Source organism: Girardinichthys multiradiatus, chromosome 10, assembly GCF_021462225.1.
Source record: "Girardinichthys multiradiatus isolate DD_20200921_A chromosome 10, DD_fGirMul_XY1, whole genome shotgun sequence".
NCBI lineage: Eukaryota > Metazoa > Chordata > Actinopteri > Cyprinodontiformes > Goodeidae > Girardinichthys > Girardinichthys multiradiatus.
Window position 1 is genome coordinate 907,170 of NC_061803.1, and position 20,123 is coordinate 927,292.

Genomic DNA, 20,123 nt, shown 5'->3' on the forward strand with positions numbered 1-20,123 from the left:
GAGCTTAATGTAGCTAAATGTATCAGATAAAATAATTTCTTAACTCTGACTCTATAAAGCAATTAAGATCAAACAGAAATTTAAAGCTACATTATTTACAAAACGTTAATGAAAAATATATTTTCAGCAACAATCAGAAGAGGAATTTTGTTTAAAATGATAACAAGCTGAAAAAAAAGGAACAATAAACTTATTTTGACCTGTTTTAACAAAAAGTAATGAGGGGTTAATAGTTCTTAAAAGTATGGCTAAAAATGATTGAAATAAAGACAAATGTATCTATTAATTATTTAAAGCCTTATGATTTTTTCTGATTCTCATAATTAATACATTGAACCTCTGAGTTCATAATCATCATAACCAAACCAGAGCTAAACAACAATTATCACCATGTTTTACTTAATATGAAACATTTCTTCTTGAATTTAATGTTTTTATAGAGAATGTGTGAAATATATTTAGCAGCATTGTTAGTTGATACAGCAGGTTTCTGAGCTTAGTTAAAGAAGTAGAGGCCTCAGAAATAATCCTGTGTTGCAGGGTTCACTTCTTTTGCTTTACATTAACTATTTAACTGTCTTACATCTTATATTTAATGAGGGATATTTCAAATATGATTAGGCCATTAAGAGGAGTATTGGTTTATATTTCTGATCTCCATATTAGTTATGTTTATTTGTAAATATATTGTTTTGTTTTAAACCTTTAAGTTGTATTAACCATTTAAAGCCAGTCTAGAGCAAAAGGATCTGAAACCCAGCCAGTGATCTGAAACTGGACTGGAAGGGATCATCTAAACATCTCTCCTTGGTTTCAAAGTCCTGGAAGTGTCTTTGGGCCTCTGGCCCTCTGCTGGTAACCAAGTAAAACACAGAAACTAAATGCTTGAAGGATGCATTTGGCAGATTGAGAACTTAAGCTAACATGTGGAGGAACCACCTGGTAGAGATCATGCGGTTTCTCACTGACGAATGATGCTTCGGACAACCACAGCGTGCAACCTGAGGATGAGGGAACCTGGGTGTGTTATATTAAAGGTCTCGGCCTTCCACATCCACTCATCATGCTTGTAGTTTTTCAGTATAAGAGCCTATATCCTGCTGTTATCACAGGAACTAATTGACTTTTATTCAGATTTATTGACAAGAAGTGCTTCATCGATGCTGACATTTACAGTTGATAATATACGGCTCACTAAAGAGGAATAATGTGCACACTCAGGTCTCTCCAACTGTCCAATCTAAGCAGCTGATGTACTTTCTTCTCCCTTCATGCCCGTGAGTCAGTCTTTTTATTGATTCAGTTTGGTGTCACAGAGACGTCAGAAAGTTCAGACGAGTCCTGCCAGACAGGAATGTCCAGCTTTTTATTTCCTGTCAGGCTCGTCCTCCAACTACAGAGTTCTCTCCAGCTGCCCTCTCTGAAGCTGAAGGTTGCTGCCACGGCTTCTCAGGTCGCCACCAGTTTTGGACCAAAGGGAACCATTAAGTGATGAATATAGGAAATTAATAGATCTAACTGGATACCAGTGGGCCATGTGTGAAAGACAACAATCATCATTTATATCTATGACCAGCAGTAACACCACCTAGCACACTCCATTGCAAAGGTATTTACACCCATTGAACTTTGAACTTTTGAAATGTTTTCTGCAACTATACAGGTCCTTCTCAAAATATTAGCATATTGCGATAAAGTTCATTATTTTCCATAATGTAATGATGAAAATTTAACATTCATATATTTTAGATTCATTGCACACTAACTGAAATATTTCAGGTCTTTTATTGTCTTAATACGGATGATTTTAGCATACAGCTCATGAAAACCCAAAATTCCTATCTCACAAAATTAGCATATTTCATCCGACCAATAAAAGAAAAGTGTTTTTAATACAAAAAACGTCAACCTTCAAATAATCATGTACAGTTATGCACTCAATACTTGGTCGGGAATCCTTTGGCAGAAATGACTGCTTCAATGCGGCGTGGCATGGAGGCAATCAGCCTGTGGCACTGCTGAGGTCTTATGGAGGCCCAGGATGCTTCGATAGCGACCTTTAACTCATCCAGAGTGTTGGGTCTTGAGTCTCTCAACGTTCTCTTCACAATATCCCACAGATTCTCTATGGGGTTCAGGTCAGGAGAGTTGGCAGGCCAATTGAGCACAGTGATACCATGGTCACTAAACCATTTACCAGTGGTTTTGGCACTGTGAGCAGGTGCCAGGTCGTGCTGAAAAAGGAAATCTTCATCTCCATAAAGCTTTTCAGCAGATGGAAGCATGAAGTGCTCCAAAATCTCCTGATAGCTAGCTGCATTGACCCTGCCCTTGATAAAACACAGTGGACCAACACCAGCAGCTGACACGGCACCCCAGACCATCACTGACTGTGGGTACTTGACACTGGACTTCTGGCATTTTGGCATTTCCTTCTCCCCAGTCTTCCTCCAGACTCTGGCACCTTGACTTCTGAATGACATGCAGAATTTGCTTTCATCCGAAAAAAGTACTTTGGACCACTGAGCAACAGTCCAGTGCTGCTTCTCTGTAGCCCAGGTCAGGCGCTTCTGCCGCTGTTTCTGGTTCAAAAGTGGCTTGACCTGGGGAATGCGGCACCTGTAGCCCATTTCCTGCACACGCCTGTGCACGGTGGCTCTGGATGTTTCTACTCCAGACTCAGTCCACTGCTTCCGCAGGTCCTCCAAGGTCTGGAATCGGCCCTTCTCCAAAATCTTCCTCATGGTCCGGTCACCTCTTCTCGTTGTGCAGCGTTTTCTGCCACACTTTTTCCTTCCCACAGACTTCCCACTGAGGTGCCTTGATACAGCACTCTGGGAACAGCCTATTTGTTCAGAAATTTCTTTCTGTGTCTTACCCTCTTGCTTGAGGGTGTCAATAGTGGCCTTCTGGACAGCAGTCAGGTCGGCAGTCTTACCCATGATTGGGGTTTTGAGTGATGAACCAGGCTGGGAGTTTTAAAGACCTCAGGAATCTTTTACAGGTGTTTAGAGTTAACTCGTTGATTCAGATGATTAGGTTCATAGCTCGTTTAGAGGCCCTTTTAATGATATGCTAATTTTGTGAGATAGGAATTTTGGGTTTTCATGAGCTGTATGCCAAAATCATCCGTATTAAAACAATAAAAGACCTGAAATATTTCAGTTAGTGTGGAATGAATCTAAAATATATGAATGTTAAATTTTCATCATTACATTATGGAAAATAATGAACTTTATCACAATATGCTAATATTTTGAGAAGGACCTGTAGTACAGACCAGAAGTTTGGACACCTTCTCATTCAAAGAGTTTTCTTTATTTTCATGACTATGAATATTGTAGCTTCACACTGAAGGCATCAAAACTGAATTAACACATGTGGAATTATATACTGAACAAAAAAGTGTGAAACAACTGAAAATATGTCTTATATTCTAGGTTCTTCAAAGTATCCACCTTTTGCTTTGATTACTGCTCCACACACTCTTGGCATTCTGTTGATGAGCTTCAAGAGGTAGTCACCTGAAATGGTTTTCCAACAGTCTTGAAGGAGTTCCCAGAGATGCTTAGCACTTGTTGGCCCTTTTGCCTTCACTCTGCGTTCCAGCTCACCCCAAACCATCTCGATTGGATTCAGGTCCAGTGACTGTGGAGGCCAGGTCATCTGGCGCAGCACCCCATCACTCTCCTTCTTGGTCAAATAGACCTTACACAGCCTGGAGGTGTGTTTGGGGTCATTGTCCTGTTGAAAAATAAATGATGGTCCAACTAAACGCAAACCAGATGGAATAGCATGCCGCTGCAAGATGCTGTGGTAGCCATGCTGGTTCAGTATGCCTTCAATTTTGAATAAATCCCCAACAGTGTCACCAACAAAGCACCCCCACACCATCACACCTCCTCCTCCATGCTTCATGGTGGGAACCAAGCATGTAGAGTCCATCCGTTCACCTCTTCTGCGCCGCACAAAGACACGGTGGTTGGAACCAAAGATCTCAAACTTGGACTCATCAGACCAAAGCACAGATTTCCACTGGTCTAATGTCCATTCCTTGTGTTCTTTAGCCCAAACAAGTCTCTTCTGCTTGTTGCCTGTCCTCAGCAGTGGTTTCCCAGCAGCTATTTTACCATGAAGGCCTGATTCACACAGTCTCCTCTTAACAGTTGTTCTAGAGATGTGTCTGCTGCTAGAACTCTGTGTGGCATTGACCTGTTCTCTAATCTGAGCTGCTGTTAACCTGCGATTTCTGAGGCTGGTGACTCGGATGAACTTATCGTCCGCAGCAGAGGTGACTCTTGGTCTTCCTTTCCTGGGGCGGTCCTCATGTGAGCCAGTTTCTTTGTAGCGCTTGATGGTTTTTGCGACTGCACTTGGTGACACTTTCAAAGTTTTCCCAATTGTTCGGACTGACTGACCTTCATTTCTTAAAGTAATGATTGCCACTCGTTTTTCCTTAGTTAGCAGCTTTTTTCTTGCCATAATACAAATTCTAACAGTCTATTCAATAGGACTATCAGCTGTGTACTGTATCCACCTCCTGCACAACACAACTGATGGTCCCAACCCCATTTATAAGGCCTGAAATCCCACTTATTAAACCTGACAGGGCACACCTGTGAAGTGAAAACCATTTCAGGTGACGACCTCTTGAAGCTCATCAACAGGATGCCAAGAGTGTGCGGAGCAGTAATCAAAGCAAAAAGTGGCTACTTTGAAGAACCTAGAATATAAGACATATTTTCAGTTGTTTCACACTTTTTTGTTCAGTATATAATTCCACATGTGTTCATTCATAGTTTTGATGCCTTCATTGTGAAGCTACAATATTCATAGTCATGAAAATAAAGACAACTCTTTGAATGAGAAGGTGTGTCCAAACTTTTGGTCTGTACTGTATATATTTTTTAGATATTTTACTGAGATTTTATTAAACCAACACATAGCAGCACCTTACTGTAAAACTGTGAAATTAAATGAAAAGCCATAGTTTTTTTACAAATTAAAATCTGAAATTTTTGACATGCATATATTCATCCCAATTTACTCAAATACCCCTAAATAAAATTCAGCACAACCATTTAGCCCCAGTTATCACCTAACGTTTCAAATAGACCAGCTGGGTGTGAATCTAACTGCAGATGTTCTGTTTCTGGTGGACAGATCATTTGTGCACGCCACACTTTTCAGATTTGTACTTAAAACATTTTTGTTCCACCTCACAATGATGCATGACATTGTGTTGGTACACCACATAAAATTAGTTATTATAATGCATAAACAATAACATGAAGTGGTGTTTAAATGGATTTTTGACAGTGAAAATATGTAAATAAATATGGAAAAGCAATAAGGAGAAGATCAGGAAGAACTTGATGGATTGCGTTGGAATATGTATGGATTTTCAGGCTTGATGTTATCAGTCATAAGTTCATGACAGCTTCTCATTGGTCGACCTTTGCCCTCATATTTTGCTGTGTCACATTTAAGAGGATGAGATGATTGATGAGAGGTGAAGAGTGAGAAGGGAGGGATGAACCTCACTTTTCAAACAGGAGAGGAAGAAGCTTGTGTTGTGGACTACTTTAATGGATTTAGACTCTCGGGCTGATCTGACTTCTCCTCAGCCACAAACTGAAGTCTTTTTTTTCTTAACCAGACAGAGGAGAGAGTGAGGCTGAGGGAGATATTTGAGATCAGCATGACTGATAAGCTGCCGTGTCTAACGGACAACAATCCCTCTTCATTTCCCACTTTTCCTCCTCATCGCTTTCATTTCCTCTCACCGGTCATGTGTGTTTGATGTGTGTGGCTACAGACAAAGATAAACTAAGCATTTGTCACTGGTGTCCATGTTGGTTTGATGGCTGACTGGTGAGAGGATGTCATCAGAACCCGTAAAGAGAAACGCAGTTCTTCAAAACTCTCACCCACCTGACTTTTACCAGCTTAGAATAACTGGTTTACTGGTAATGATGTCGGAGCTGGCTTCAGGAGGAAATTAGGTTAATGACGCCTCCTGTTCTGGTGTAGAGAGCAGGAGCTCAGATTGTAGTCAAGCAAAACAGGAAAAGACAAGACGAGGTGATGGGTGGAAACCTGGAGCCTGATGCTGCTTCTGGCTTCATGTCAACCAGCCTGATGGATGATGCAGAAAACAAACCACTATTTCCAGGTTAAAAGCTGTGCTTCATTTGTACTCAGCAGAAAGTAACCAGATCAGCAAAACAGTTCAGTTCAGGTATAGAAGTATTTACCCCCTCAGATTTATTCCGTTTCTGCTTTTTGGTCCCACTTACATGTTTCAGATAAAATTTTACTATCAAAGATAACCTGAGTTAAGATAACCTGAGAAAATGCAAAATGCTGTTTTTTAAATCATTATTTCATTTCTTAAGAAAGAAAATCAACCTGGCTCTATGGGAAATAGTAATTACCCCCTAAACTTAATAACTGGTTACTCCACCCTTGGGAACAACAGCTACCAACGAATGTTTCTGATAATTGCTAATGAGTCTTCAGGATCACTGTGGGGGGATTGTGACCCACTCTGCTTTGCAGAATTGATTTAATTCAGACAAATTGGAAGGTTTTCCAGCATGAACGGCCTTCCTTTTAGAGGCCAGAAGTTCTCTCTATAATCCGTCCATCTCCCCACCCAGTCTGTTTGTCCCTCCATCCTGTGTTCGAGAGCTCTGATGAAGGCAGGTTGTGGCCCTTGTGGTCCCTGGCTGCTCGTAGATAAATCCATGTAAGGAGACCACGGTGTGCCATGCAGGAACATAACTTCAGATTTTCCCATCTGATAACTTAGGAGACAAGGGAGCAATTAGTGGCAGTGACACACACACACTCACACACTTATTCATGCAGATACAAACATATAGGCTCACTAAGGTTGTGCCTTATTTCCATAATGTCATCACAGCCTGTTTTGGTGACTAAATGATTGAAGCATTAAGCATGTCTTCATGTTTCTTAATCCTTCTTCCTTCTTCTTCTTCTCCTTTGTAACGAAGCTAGTTTATCACATTCATGTTTCTTTGGGTTTATTTGTTCTGTGTTGGAACCAGAGCCAGTCCAAGATTGTATGAAGTGGCAAGTAGAACTTAATTTGGGGGCCCACTTTGAGCTAGGCCCCTCACCCCCCAGCCTCTAGTTGTTTTGTTGCCATTTAAACATAATATTTATATGTAGGCCAGCTAGTACATTTCTTTTACATCCTAAATAAATCTCAATTTTATATTTAAAATAAATTTTACATCTCTGATATTTTAATTAAATTGATATTCAGAAACCTTCGAAACAACTTAGTGATTAATGATAATGATGTAACTCCAAATTTAAAGTTTTAAAATATTTTTGTGAACTCAACAATTCTTGTGGTCAATTGACAGTTAAATGATCCTAATGATATTCCAATGTCCGTAGAGTAATTACAAGGCTACATCTAGCAGCTAGCTAGCTTAGCATAAACAAAAGAGGTAATTAGCCCTTTCAAAAAATCTCACAACTGCAGAATCATCCAAGTATTTCTGCAGATAACAGGAGTTTGTCTTTTACTGGAAGTCTGAGGTATACGGAGTGAAAAGGAATGGTGAGAGTACAGTTCCTTGCGGTGCTCCTACATGGGACTACATGGGGCTTCAGGAAAGATCTCACCTGCTAGTTTAGCTCAATGGCCATGGCATGCAGCTTCTGTGTTTATACTCTTCCCCCTTTTGCCATATGACTTGAACAGTACGCCCTGAGTAGTTTTACAACATAAACCTGCTTTAAACTCCTGCGTAGTTTTATCCCTGACCTGTCTGGTCTGGTCTGTTCTTTGGCCTTCATGTATACCCAATAATGTTCTCTAACAAACCTCTGTGTTATTTGCAGAACAGTTGTTTTTATACTAAGATTAAGTTATACACATGTTGAGTTTTTTGAGTCTTTCCTTTGAAAGTTCTAACATGTGATGGTGGCGTGTAAAGCAATAATTTTTTGTAAATGTCTTTGAAAGATAAAGTTTCAGCTTCTGTTCTGCAACTTTTACTTTACTCCAACCTGTCCATGAAGCAGCAGCAGTACCAGAGGGAACCACATTAGCTACAGATTAGTGGCCTTATTCAAACTCACACAAACATTCACACATTAAAGCTCAGATCCTCCTCTGTTATTTGGGCTGTTCTGGTTACTGAAATGAAACTCTGACTGACCTCTTCTCACTCACCCACTACTCTCAGGCTTTAAGACGTGTCTATTAACCAATACGCCTCTATTTTTCCTCTCAGCTAGACACATTCTTCAGCTCTTTCCTACCGACCTACCCCAGTGATGCAAACCTCAGTAAAATGCTTGTCACCACCCGAGCGCGTCTGGCAGACGGAAAGCTTCAGAGGGTTTAATAGCTTGCCACACAGTGAGATGAGCTGGAAAGGCCTGAACAATATAGATTTGAGGATTTAAGCCAAACAGGGATACCATTCAGGGCGTGACAGGATACTTTCAGGTTTAAAGCTCTGAATTCAGTTACTAGGAGCCCTTCAGTTATTCTGGCAGAATGGCATGTTTTAAGTTAACTTTAATGATTCTGTTACGTTTTATTAACTAGACCTGTTGCTATAAAACCAATGAGATGACACTTTGTTGAAAAATGCTTGATAAATGAATGTAATTATAAAATAAATTATTAAAACAAATAGTGCAGCCTATTGAAACTGTCAGCTTACATGTATTTGACCTTGTCAGATCATTTGTGTCTAAATGGACCCGTCTGCAATGGGCTGCTTCAAAGTATAAAGCAGGGTTGTCCGAAGTTGGTCTGTGCTGCAGCGGAGAAACATCTAAAACATGCAGGACACCGGACCTCAGGGACCGACTTTGGACACCCTGGTAAAAAGGAACATAAAGGGTTTGAAGAGGTTTGGGTCCATAACTGCGGAGATTTTCCTTTCTGAAAGAAAGCTACTTCACTTTTCCATCACTTGCAGGAAAAACAAAAAATCTGTTTGGAAACATTCCTGTTCGTGAAACACAGAGATGTGTGGAAACTAAAGGAGTAGCAACCATCACCCTTATCAAGTAAATCAGTTTTAAAGCCACACTTGGCAAGCCGGTACCTCTGTTGAGCAGCCGACTGCAGGCTTTCCCCTAAGATATAGAGTGGCTAACTTAAATGTAACGTTTGGTACTCTAATTACAACAGAACTGCAAAAAGGTTTAATGTTATGTGTAATTAGCATATTTAATTAGAATAAAATAGAATATACTTTATTGTTCCTCTAGGGGAAATTTGTCATGGGCTCATGGGTGTATAGTAGTATTAGCTGCCCTTACAGACTAAAAATTAATCTAAAATACATATAACAGCTGGAGACGCACACATAGACTACATACACACTCATGACGCATCCAGTAAAAGATTAAAAACAAACAGAACAAGTTATTGCACACTTCCCTGGTACAGTTCTGAACTGGAGTTTTATAGGTTTTATTATTTATTTTTGCTTATGTCAATGTTTGAAAATAAAAATAAAAACACCAAATAAATTTCATAAATAACAGTATACATGTAATTATCAATAAGTTGTATTATTTTGCATTAGAGTTATATCTTGTTATGTTTTATTATAACTTCTAGTTGTAATATCATGAAACCATGATATACAGGTCCTTCTCAAAATATTAGCATATTATGATAAAGTTCCTTATTTTCCATAATGTAATGATGAAAATTTAATATTCATATATTTTAGATTCATTGCACACTAACTGAAATATTTCAGGTCTTTTATTGTCTTAATACGGATGATTTTGGCATACAGCTCATGAAAACCCAAAATTCCTATCTCACAAAATTAGCATATTTCCTCCGACCAATAAAAGAAAAGTGTTTTTAATACAAAAAACGTCAACCTTCAAATAATCATGTACAGTTATGCACTCAATACTTGGTCGGGAATCCTTTTGCAGAAATGACTGCTTCAATGCGGCGTGGCATGGAGGCAATCAGCCTGTGGCACTGCTGAGGTCTTATGGAGGCCCAGGATGCTTCGATAGCGGCCTTTAGCTCATCCAGAGTGTTGGGTCTTGAGTCTCTCAACGTTCTCTTCACAATATCCCACAGATTCTCTATGGGGTTCAGGTCAGGAGAGTTGGCAGGCCAATTGAGCACAGTGATACCATGGTCAGTAAACCATTTACCAGTGGTTTTGGCACTGTGAGCAGGTGCCAGGTCGTGCTGAAAAATGAAATCTTCATCTCCATAAAGCTTTTCAGCAGATGGAAGCATGAAGTGCTCCAAAATCTCCTGATAGCTAGCTGCATTGACCCTGCCCTTGATAAAACACAGTGGACCAACACCAGCAGCTGACACGGTACCCCAGACCATCACGGACTGTGGGTACTTGACACTGGACTTCTGGCATTTTGGCATTTCCTTCTCCCCAGTCTTCCTCCAGACTCTGGCACCTTGATTTCCGAATGACATGCAGAATTTGCTTTCATCCGAAAAAAGTACTTTGGACCACTGAGCAACAGTCCAGTGCTGCTTCACTGTAGCCCAGGTCAGGCGCTTCTGCCGCTGTTTCTGGTTCAAAAGTGGCTTGACCTGGGGAATGCGGCACCTGTAGCCCATTTCCTGCACACGCCTGTGCACGGTGGCTCTGGATGTTTCTACTCCAGACTCAGTCCACTGCTTCCGCAGGTCCCCCAAGGTCTGGAATCGGCCCTTCTCCACAATCTTCCTCAGGGTCCGGTCACCTCTTCTCGTTGTGCAGCGTTTTCTGCCACACTTTTTCCTTCCAACAGACTTCCCACTGAGGTGCCTTGATACAGCACTCTGGGAACAGCCTATTCGTTCAGAAATGTCTTTCTGTGTCTTACCCTCTTGCTTGAGGGTGTCAATAGTGGCCTTCTGGACAGCAGTCAGGTCGGCAGTCTTACCCATGATTGGGGTTTTGAGTGATGAACCAGGCTGGGAGTTTTAAAGGCCTCAGGAATCTTTTGCAGGTGTTTAGAGTTAACTCGTTGATTCAGATGATTAGGTTCATAGCTCGTTTAGAGACCCTTTTAATGATATGCTAATTTTGTGAGATAGGAATTTTGGGTTTTCATGAGCTGTTTGCCAAAATCATCCGTATTAAGACAATAAAAGACCTGAAATATTTCAGTTAGTGTGCAATGAATCTAAAATATATGAATGTTAAATTTTCATCATGACATTATGGAAAATAATGAACTTTATCACAATATGCTAATATTTTGAGAAGGACCTGTACTTTTACTTGTGGTTATCATGCTGTCATAATGGCTCACGTCTGATCTGATGCTAAATTCAGACAAACTGACAGCAAAGGAACTGAACACATTTTATCATGAATGATTTATTCTTGAATCTAGTTTTGGCCATCTTACACACATATGGCGAGAGGGGAAATGACTCCCATATTTTTAGATAGCAGTAAAGCACATCTTTCTCGCCAGAAACATCACCCACATAATGTAATGGCCCAAAGTCAACAGACACAAAGACAAACATTACCTTAGCTCCCTTTTATTGAGTAGCTTCCACTCCCTGCTGACTTATAATCAGCCCACAGGAGCTCCTCAGGCCTGCACTTACAGACAGTAATAACTAACTTCTCCTTACAGGCAGCAGGTCTTTGAGCACACCACAGACAAACAGCATCTGCCCCTTAAGCTGCTCAGTCACGGTTTGAGGATGTCATTCTCTTTTACATTTTTCTGCATATGTCAGATGCTCTCATAACATTACCACTCTGAAGGAAGCAGCAGATGCCAAGCTGCCATTAAAGTTGCACGAGAAAGATGAGGAAACAGTTGGAAAAGTGATGAGGAGAAGGGAGGAAAAATAGGAGATATGGAGAGGAAAGAAAACATGTTTAGGAGATGAATCAGTCCTTGATGATATGTTGCATTACATGATCCCTGTGATCCCGGTGGTCTCAACCTGAGAGAAATACATATACCTGACCTCCAGTGTGGAAGAGTCCAGCCTGATGGGGATTAGGAGGGTCTGTGGTCTGGCCTCAAGCCCAGCAGAGCCGGTACGGATCACGGCTTTTAGAGCTCTGAAGCCTGAGACCAAAGAGAGAGACTTCATAACCCAGAAACACTTTCCTTAACAGTGCTGTACACACACACACACACATATATATATATATATATATACACACTTATTGCTCACAGATGTGAAATCCATTGTGGAGAGGGAAAGTTTATCTCTGTCCACATATGTGTTTGTGTCATAGGAGAGAGTAAAACGTTTTGTGTACAAACATGCATGAAAATAAATGTTTCTCTATTTTAAACTGGGGAGCAATTACTTCTTGGCTTTAGGATCCTAACTTTAATTCAGAGATTCACAGGGAACTCGTTTATGTCTGCACAAGAGTGTAAAGTTAGGTGTTTGTATTCCTGTTGAACTTTGACCTTCCAAAACAGTTAGTTCTCATGTAAATACCATACAGTTCAAAGTATTTTCTCAAAAGAAAACAAAATAGTTGTACAAAGTGGGAAAAACTACACATACTGAAAACATCATGGCTGGTTCCGGGACCAGTAGACTGAACGCATGTCTGGAACCTGGACACAGATGATCAAATGTTTATTTCCCAAGTTTTACGGAGTTGGCAGACGTAGCTTTGTAGTTTTTCTTTGACTAAAACCAATATGGGGCTGAAGGTATTCATGGAGACCTTAAACATGACATCCGGAAGGCAACGTGAGATGTAGAGACATATACAATAAATTCAGTTCTTTACAGTTTTCTCTTCAAAGAGTTTCAGCCAGTCTCTACGTGTAGACGATTTTCCAGACCTGCTTGATAAGTAAAATGTTGAAGCATTTAGGGGAGATACCTAAACCTCACATCCATTCAGCTGCACAATTATTTGATGGATGGTTAAATGTTACCATTTGGAACCAACAAAGTCTTTTCCTCAGTGAGTCAACTTAGTGAGTTTAATCAAACTATGCTCAGCTCAGCCCTGGAGCTGCCATTAGGGGTTAATGTTGGTTGAAATGTGGAGCTGTGTCTTTTTTACTCAACTTGCTTTGTTTGTGTTAAAAAGTAACATTTACACATAGAAATAACAATATGTTAGCATGTAGAATAATTTTAGTGCAGGTTTGACCAGTCCATACTCTCCAGTTTTTAAGGTGGTCCCTACTGCTAAAACAGCAGAACATGCTCCTTTCTGTTTTCTCCAATTAGAAAAAGAAACTGTCATGAAATTATGCCGTTCAGGTTTTATCAGCCTCAGTATTTTATATCTTATCTGGAGATAATTAAATATACTCAGACCCATTAAAGACTGTGCTAACTGTAGCATTAGCAGCTAACAGTATGATTTAATGCAGGTTAGGGTTAGACTTAGGAAAATGAAACCAAACAAGAGCGCAACTCAAGAACTACTTCCATTCTCATTTCAAAATAAGAGCCTCAGACACACTGTGGTGTCAAGCATAAGGTACTTGCCTTCAAATAATAGCATGAACTTATTTCATCAGATGCTTTCTTAGACGGATATCATTTTATTACAGATCTGTAAGGTTTGTTTCTCAATTAATATATGCAGATTAAGAAGTCCACTTCCAGGCTACATAAGGTGTGCTTCAAAGTCCTGTACTTTAATAGAAAATATAAAGTTTAAATGTTTTTATTTGAATAAACAGGTAGTTGTAGTTGAAAATATACAGTTAACGTAATGGCTGAGGTTGAAATAAATGCATCCAGATTTTATCTCTTCTTTCTGTTGCTCATGACATTTCAGCAATATGATCATATATATTACAGGTCCTTCTCAAAATATTAGCATATTGTGATAAAGTTCATTATTTTCCATAATGTAATGATGAATATTTAACATTCATATATTTTAGATTCATTGCACACTAACTGAAATATTTCAGGTCTTTTATTGTCTTAATACGGATGATTTTGGCATACAGCTCATGAAAACCCAAAATTCCTATCTCACAAAATTAGCATATTTCATCCGACCAATAAAAGAAAAGTGTTTTTAATACAAAAAACGTCAACCTTCAAATAATCATGTACAGTTATGCACTCAGTACTTGGTCGGGAATCCTTTTGCAGAAATGACTGCTTCAATGCGGCGTGGCATGGAGGCAATCAGCCTGTGGCACTGCTGAGGTCTTATGGAGGCCCAGGATGCTTCGATAGCGGCCTTTAGCTCATCCAGAGTGTTGGGTCTTGAGTCTCTCAACGTTCTCTTCACAATATCCCACAGATTCTCTATGGGGTTCAGGTCAGGAGAGTTGGCAGGCCAATTGAGCACAGTGATACCATGGTCAGTAAACCAATTACCAGTGGTTTTGGCACTGTGAGCAGGTGCCAGGTCGTGCTGAAAAATGAAATCTTCATCTCCATAAAGCTTTTCAGCAGATGGAAGCATGAAGTGCTCCAAAATCTCCTGATAGCTAGCTGCATTGACCCTGCCCTTGATAAAACACAGTGGACCAACACCAGCAGCTGACACGGCACCCCAGACCATCACTGACTGTGGGTACTTGACACTGGACTTCTGGCATTTTGGCATTTCCTTCTCCCCAGTCTTCCTCCAGACTCTGGCACCTTGATTTCTGAATGACATGCAGAATTTGCTTTCATCCGAAAAAAGTACTTTGGACCACTGAGCAACAGTCCAGTGCTGCTTCTCTGTAGCCCAGGTCAGGCGCTTCTGCCGCTGTTTCTGGTTCAAAAGTGGCTTGACCTGGGGAATGCGGCACCTGTAGCCCATTTCCTGCACACGCCTGTGCACGGTGGCTCTGGATGTTTCTACTCCAGACTCAGTCCACTGCTTCCGCAGGTCCCCCAAGGTCTGGAATCGGCCCTTCTCCACAATCTTCCTCAGGGTCCGGTCACCTCTTCTTGTTGTGCAGCGTTTTCTGCCACACTTTTTCCTTCCCACAGACTTCCCACTGAGGTGCCTTGATACAGCACTCTGGGAACAGCTTATTCGTTCAGAAATTTCTTTCTGTGTCTTACCCTCTTGCTTGAGGGTGTCAATAGTGGCCTTCTGGACAGCAGTCAGGTCGGCAGTCTTACCCATGATTGGGGTTTTGAGTGATGAACCAGGCTGGGAGTTTTAAAGGCCTCAGGAATCTTTTGCAGGTGTTTAGAGTTAACTCGTTGATTCAGATGATTAGGTTCATAGCTCGTTTAGAGACCCTTTTAATGTTATGCTAATTTTGTGAGATAGGAATTTTGGGTTTTCATGAGCTGTATGCCAAAATCATCTGTATTAAGACAATAAAAGACCTGAAATATTTCAGTTAGTGTGCAATGAATCTAAAATATATGAATGTTAAATTTTCATCATGACATTATGGAAAATAATGAACTTTATCACAATATGCTAACATTTTGAGAAGGACCTGTATATATATATTAATCATTTAAATCATTTTTTCATGTTCTTGTGTTCATAACTCAGTTTTGACAAAATATTTAGTTACATTAATTTGGTTTGTGGAGCTTGAATCCACACAAGTCATCTCCCCTTTTACTTTGTCGTTACCCACAGGTCTCTCTGTGGGTACCCACTGGCATTCCTGCTCGAGGTGTAAAGGTGAAATGGAAACAAACATCAGGTCACCAGGTTTCCTTAAACAAACTGAAGCTATTAGATAAGAGAGAACAAAAACTGGGCTTTTCATCTTCATGAGCCAAAGAGAGATTAAGACCAGAGAAGAGTTGACTTTTTACCTCTTGTTCCCTGAACTCCTGTTAGCAACCCGGTTTCTCACTCTCTCTTTCTTCCATCTTCTGTCGGCCCTGCCTCCCTGCTGGTTTTGCTGCTGTGAGGCCAGAGATTACACACTAGTATACAGACCAAAATGTAAACACGATGTCAATTGAAAGCCCCTCTAAGCCTCGAGTGGGGCACCATGGCTTTCATTAGCCCAACTGATTGGAATTAAACACTGATTTTGTGCAAACACACTCTAGAAACTCCCTGCAGCCACAGAAAACACAGCAGTTCTCAAAAGAAACTTTTTCAATCAATCTTTAACATATTGTTCAGTTTTCCTTGTATTCCTCAAAATAAACAAAAAGACTAATGCAAACTTTCTATAGTAACACTCCATGCTTGTTGAAAGGAAAGATGCTTCCTCCTGGGACACAAATACTAGAGGCTCCAAGTGAAATCTGGCCAAAAATATGTTAATTAACAAATGCAATGTTCCCTATTTTCTTTACTGGAAGCAAATAATTGCTTTTGCATGTTCTCTGATGGATTTTAGAAAAATGTTCTTAGAGATGCAGAAAACACAGATAGACAAGGTGAGCTCAGGAGCTGTAGGTGCATCACTGCAAAAAACCTTTACCATGAAATACCTCAAAGAGTTTTGATCCAAGACTGGAATTTGCTTTTATGGTCATAAATAAGACATGAAGCTTCTTTCTTCCAGGAACCAGAAGCCTTATATGACCCCTTACATCATGTGCCAACCAGAAATAAGCCTATGATCCACAAGTTCAAATCCAGGTTTGAGTGCAGCAGGCTGAGGTATAAGCTTTGGCTCAAAAGTGACATTTTAAAAGATCTCTGAAGAGAATGAAGCCATAGAAACAATGTTGTTTTCCAGAACGTTTCTCTGTTTTCCTCCCGTTTAGTTTTGCTCCAGCCCTCTAATGCAACTCAGATATTTCTTCTGAATACCCCAGGCTATGCGTTTGGCATTGCACACAAGAGGACATGCTGGACTTGGAGCCGAGTGTGTAAAATTGGATCAGAGAGACAGAGAAACAGAGCTTCATAAGGCCTTCACTGACAGACCAACCACGAAGTCTCCGACCCAACCGCCACCACATGCCTGCTGAGAAGGGAAGAGGAAGCAAGGGAATTAGCCGAGGGATCCTTCAAAGTTGCAGTTCTGGCATTCTTCACTGCTTACACATAAACTAAGTCCATGATTGGATTCTTGTCTCGACTCATTGAAAGGAGCTGTATTTTTTTCTTGTTTTATAGAACATGATGGTGGTTGTTACATTCTATCTTTGCATCATGCTTGCTCTGGAATACAGTAAATGACACAAGACAAATAGGTTTTCCTTTCACTATAATTTCCTTCAATTTCATATACAACTTATACAGTTTATACAGCTTTCTCTGGCATTTCTGGCATCTCTGGGTTTGCAGAACCTTATTCTGGTGCTACATCACATCTTCTAAGTCTCTGACTCATCTAAGGAGGGGTGAGGATAAAAGGGAAGAGCGTAATCCGGTTCTCTAAAAGCTACCAGTAGACCCAGATTCCCTCATAGACTGAGGATAATAATAAGCAGAGCAATAAAAGCATAAACCTGGCTTAGATCAGAGCTAATCCTAGTTAGTTAGCATGCTAGTTTGGCTCACAGGTCAGATATACGGGATACGTGTAGGATCCAATTAGAACTCATATCAACTGTTTTTAATTATGCAGAATGAAAATGCAATTTCCATAACTTATTCCTTTGAATTAAATGTGACAAATATTATCAACAATGAAATACAGCGCCCTCTACAGGTATTGGGACCCCTGGAAATAAATGTGCTAAAAAGGCCTAAAGTAAATAGAAGCTTTGGAGACGTGATAACTGAAGGAAGCCAGGGGGTTAAAGTTTTTAATTATTAGGATGACCTTTGACTTGTGAGGATCAAACCACATCTGCCTTACTTGAATGACATGTTCTCTTGCCTTTCCCATTTTGAAGAGTGGCCAAGAGAAATAGGCCTTTTTTTTCATGCCATATTTATAGCCTAGAGTAGTTGGAGACTCTAATCCACTTAAACAGTGATGTAAAAATGATTTTAAGGCTTTTCAAATATTTTTATAAGTGGTTCTAAGTGCAAAGGATGCCATAAATAAATAAATCCTGCTGTAAGGCTGCAAATAACAGAACACTATCTGCAGTCTGAAGGGTCCAGCAGGAATCTGTCCAGGCATTAAGGAACACAGTAAAGAGCAATAATAGGTAGAAATTATATGGCTTTGTGGTTTTTCTAATTGTATAGCCTCTCTCTGACTGCGCTGACATCGTTGCTCCGTCATTGCCAACATTTAAAGTCACATATTTATCTCTCAAAGTATATAGTGAGATTAAGAACACTGTGAAATAATGTGCAGAGAATAGGCCATCTTTCTCAAAGGTATTTATTTTTGTTTTTCATACAGGAGCTTAATGCCTCGTACTCTGGAGGGTCAAATCACCATGGAGAAGACCCCAAGCTACTTCATCACCAAAGAATCACCTCGGCGCGTCCACTCTATGAGCCGCCATACCAAGCTCATTGTGGTGGTGCGAGACCCTGTGACCCGTGCTATTTCTGATTACACCCAGACACTGTCCAAATCGCCCAAGCTTCCATCATTCCAGAGACTGGCCTTCCGCAACACCACCACAGGGCTCATCGACACGTCCTGGAGTGCCATACGCATCGGCATCTATGCCAAGCATCTGGAGAACTGGCTGCGCTACTTTCCTCTGTCACGTTTCCTCTTTGTTAGCGGGGAATGGCTAGTGACGGACCCAGCAGGGGAGATGGGCAGAGTCCAAGACTTTCTAGGCCTCAAACGTGTGGTGACAGACAAGCACTTCTACTTCAACCAAACCAAAGGTTTCCCATGCCTGAAGAAACCTGAGGGCAGCAGCAGGCCCCGCTGCCTGGGAAAGTCAAAGGGCAGACCCCATCCTCTGATACCATCGGAGGTCCTGCTCAAGCTCAGGGACTTCTACACACCCTTTAATCTCAAGTTTTACCAAATGACTGGTCAGGATTTTGGCTGGAACTAAACGGCTACCCACCAAAGGTCTTCAAATCTGTCAATGCCAGGCTTGTTGTGTGAAGCTTTTCCAACGCAACACATTTATCCTTAAGGCCCTTGTTAAAGTCATGCTTAGGAATGTTGTTTAAGCTACAAGTTCTTGAGCCATGTTAGCAAACTGAAAGCGTATAAAACCCATCAGAATTACAGAGACAAGCACAGGCCACAGTGACACATACTGCTTTGTCTGTTGTTGGAACTTCTAGTCCAAATTTCTTAAAAGCACAACCTCAGATTAAAAGCAATGTCGCCACGGTTAATCTGTAGGTCAAAGGGCTAATGAACTGTAATAGCAGAACCACACACACCAAGGAAGGCACTTTGAATAAAGGCAGTATCACAATCAATCCAAACAGGTCTGAGTAAATGATGTACCATGTCTACAGGTATATAGAGCATTGTTTTTCTTCAAATATCCCAATGCTAAACCATAAAATGTTTGCCTTTTCCTTCAATTCTCTTTCTGATTGTAACAAGGATGCACTGCTTGGTTCAAGTAGGTACCAGACACTCAAAATGTACAATACTTATCCATGCTGTAAATTTCCTCTTTATGTCTCCAATGTGATGCTTTTTATAGTTACAGACATGGAAAAATATTTCCAACTGTTTCCAACTGACTTTGACCTCCACAAATGGTACTCATGTATGCAGCTGTATATTTTTGTAAAACCTAATTTATTAGAAAACAAACTGTTGTAGAGATGTTTTTCTCTGGATTTTGTATCTGATTTTTGTTTTTTATTTCAAATCCCGACTAAAACCTTTAATTCTGACATGCTTTGGGGTAATTTATCCATGGGCTTTCTGAGCAGCAGTCACTTTCTTCTGTGTCCACATTGCTGCTGCCAATAACAAGAGGTACATCTGTTGGGCAGATGATTTCGTCCTGCCAGAGAAGAATGAGTACCGAACATTAAACATACGTGTTTACTGAAACGTTCGTGTTAATCTATTAAGAATAATGGGCTCAGCTCAACTATAGGATAGTAACAGAAGCCACAGGCCTTCCTTCCATTAGCTTCTGTAACTTAATGCAGTCTCTTATCCTGCATTAGCTGAATTTTCTAAAAGACATGAGTGTTCCTGGGTTTCAGGCTTATCGTCTTTCACAACTGCATTTGCTGCATAAAACCAAAGCAACAGGAATTTGAATCAAATTAAATAGAAAGTAAGAGAAAAAGAACTTTACTAAACCGCATTTACAGCTGAGAATACATCTCTGTTACTTTCTACCCTCACCTATAACTATAGGTATAGTCACATAGGGAATACTCTCA

General features: G+C 40.4%; 1 protein-coding gene across 1 annotated transcript in view; it reads left to right on the forward strand.

Annotated features, from left to right (window-relative positions):
* Window positions 1–19,619, forward strand: part of LOC124874877 (heparan sulfate glucosamine 3-O-sulfotransferase 6-like) — a 30,132-nt gene extending 10,513 nt beyond the window's left edge. The window contains exon 2 of the mRNA XM_047376481.1: window positions 18,193–19,619. Within this exon, the coding sequence (XP_047232437.1) occupies window positions 18,193–18,811 (619 nt within the window). The 3' untranslated portion in view covers window positions 18,812–19,619. The remainder of the gene's footprint in view (window positions 1–18,192) is intronic.
* The last annotated feature ends 504 nt before the right edge of the window (window positions 19,620–20,123 follow it).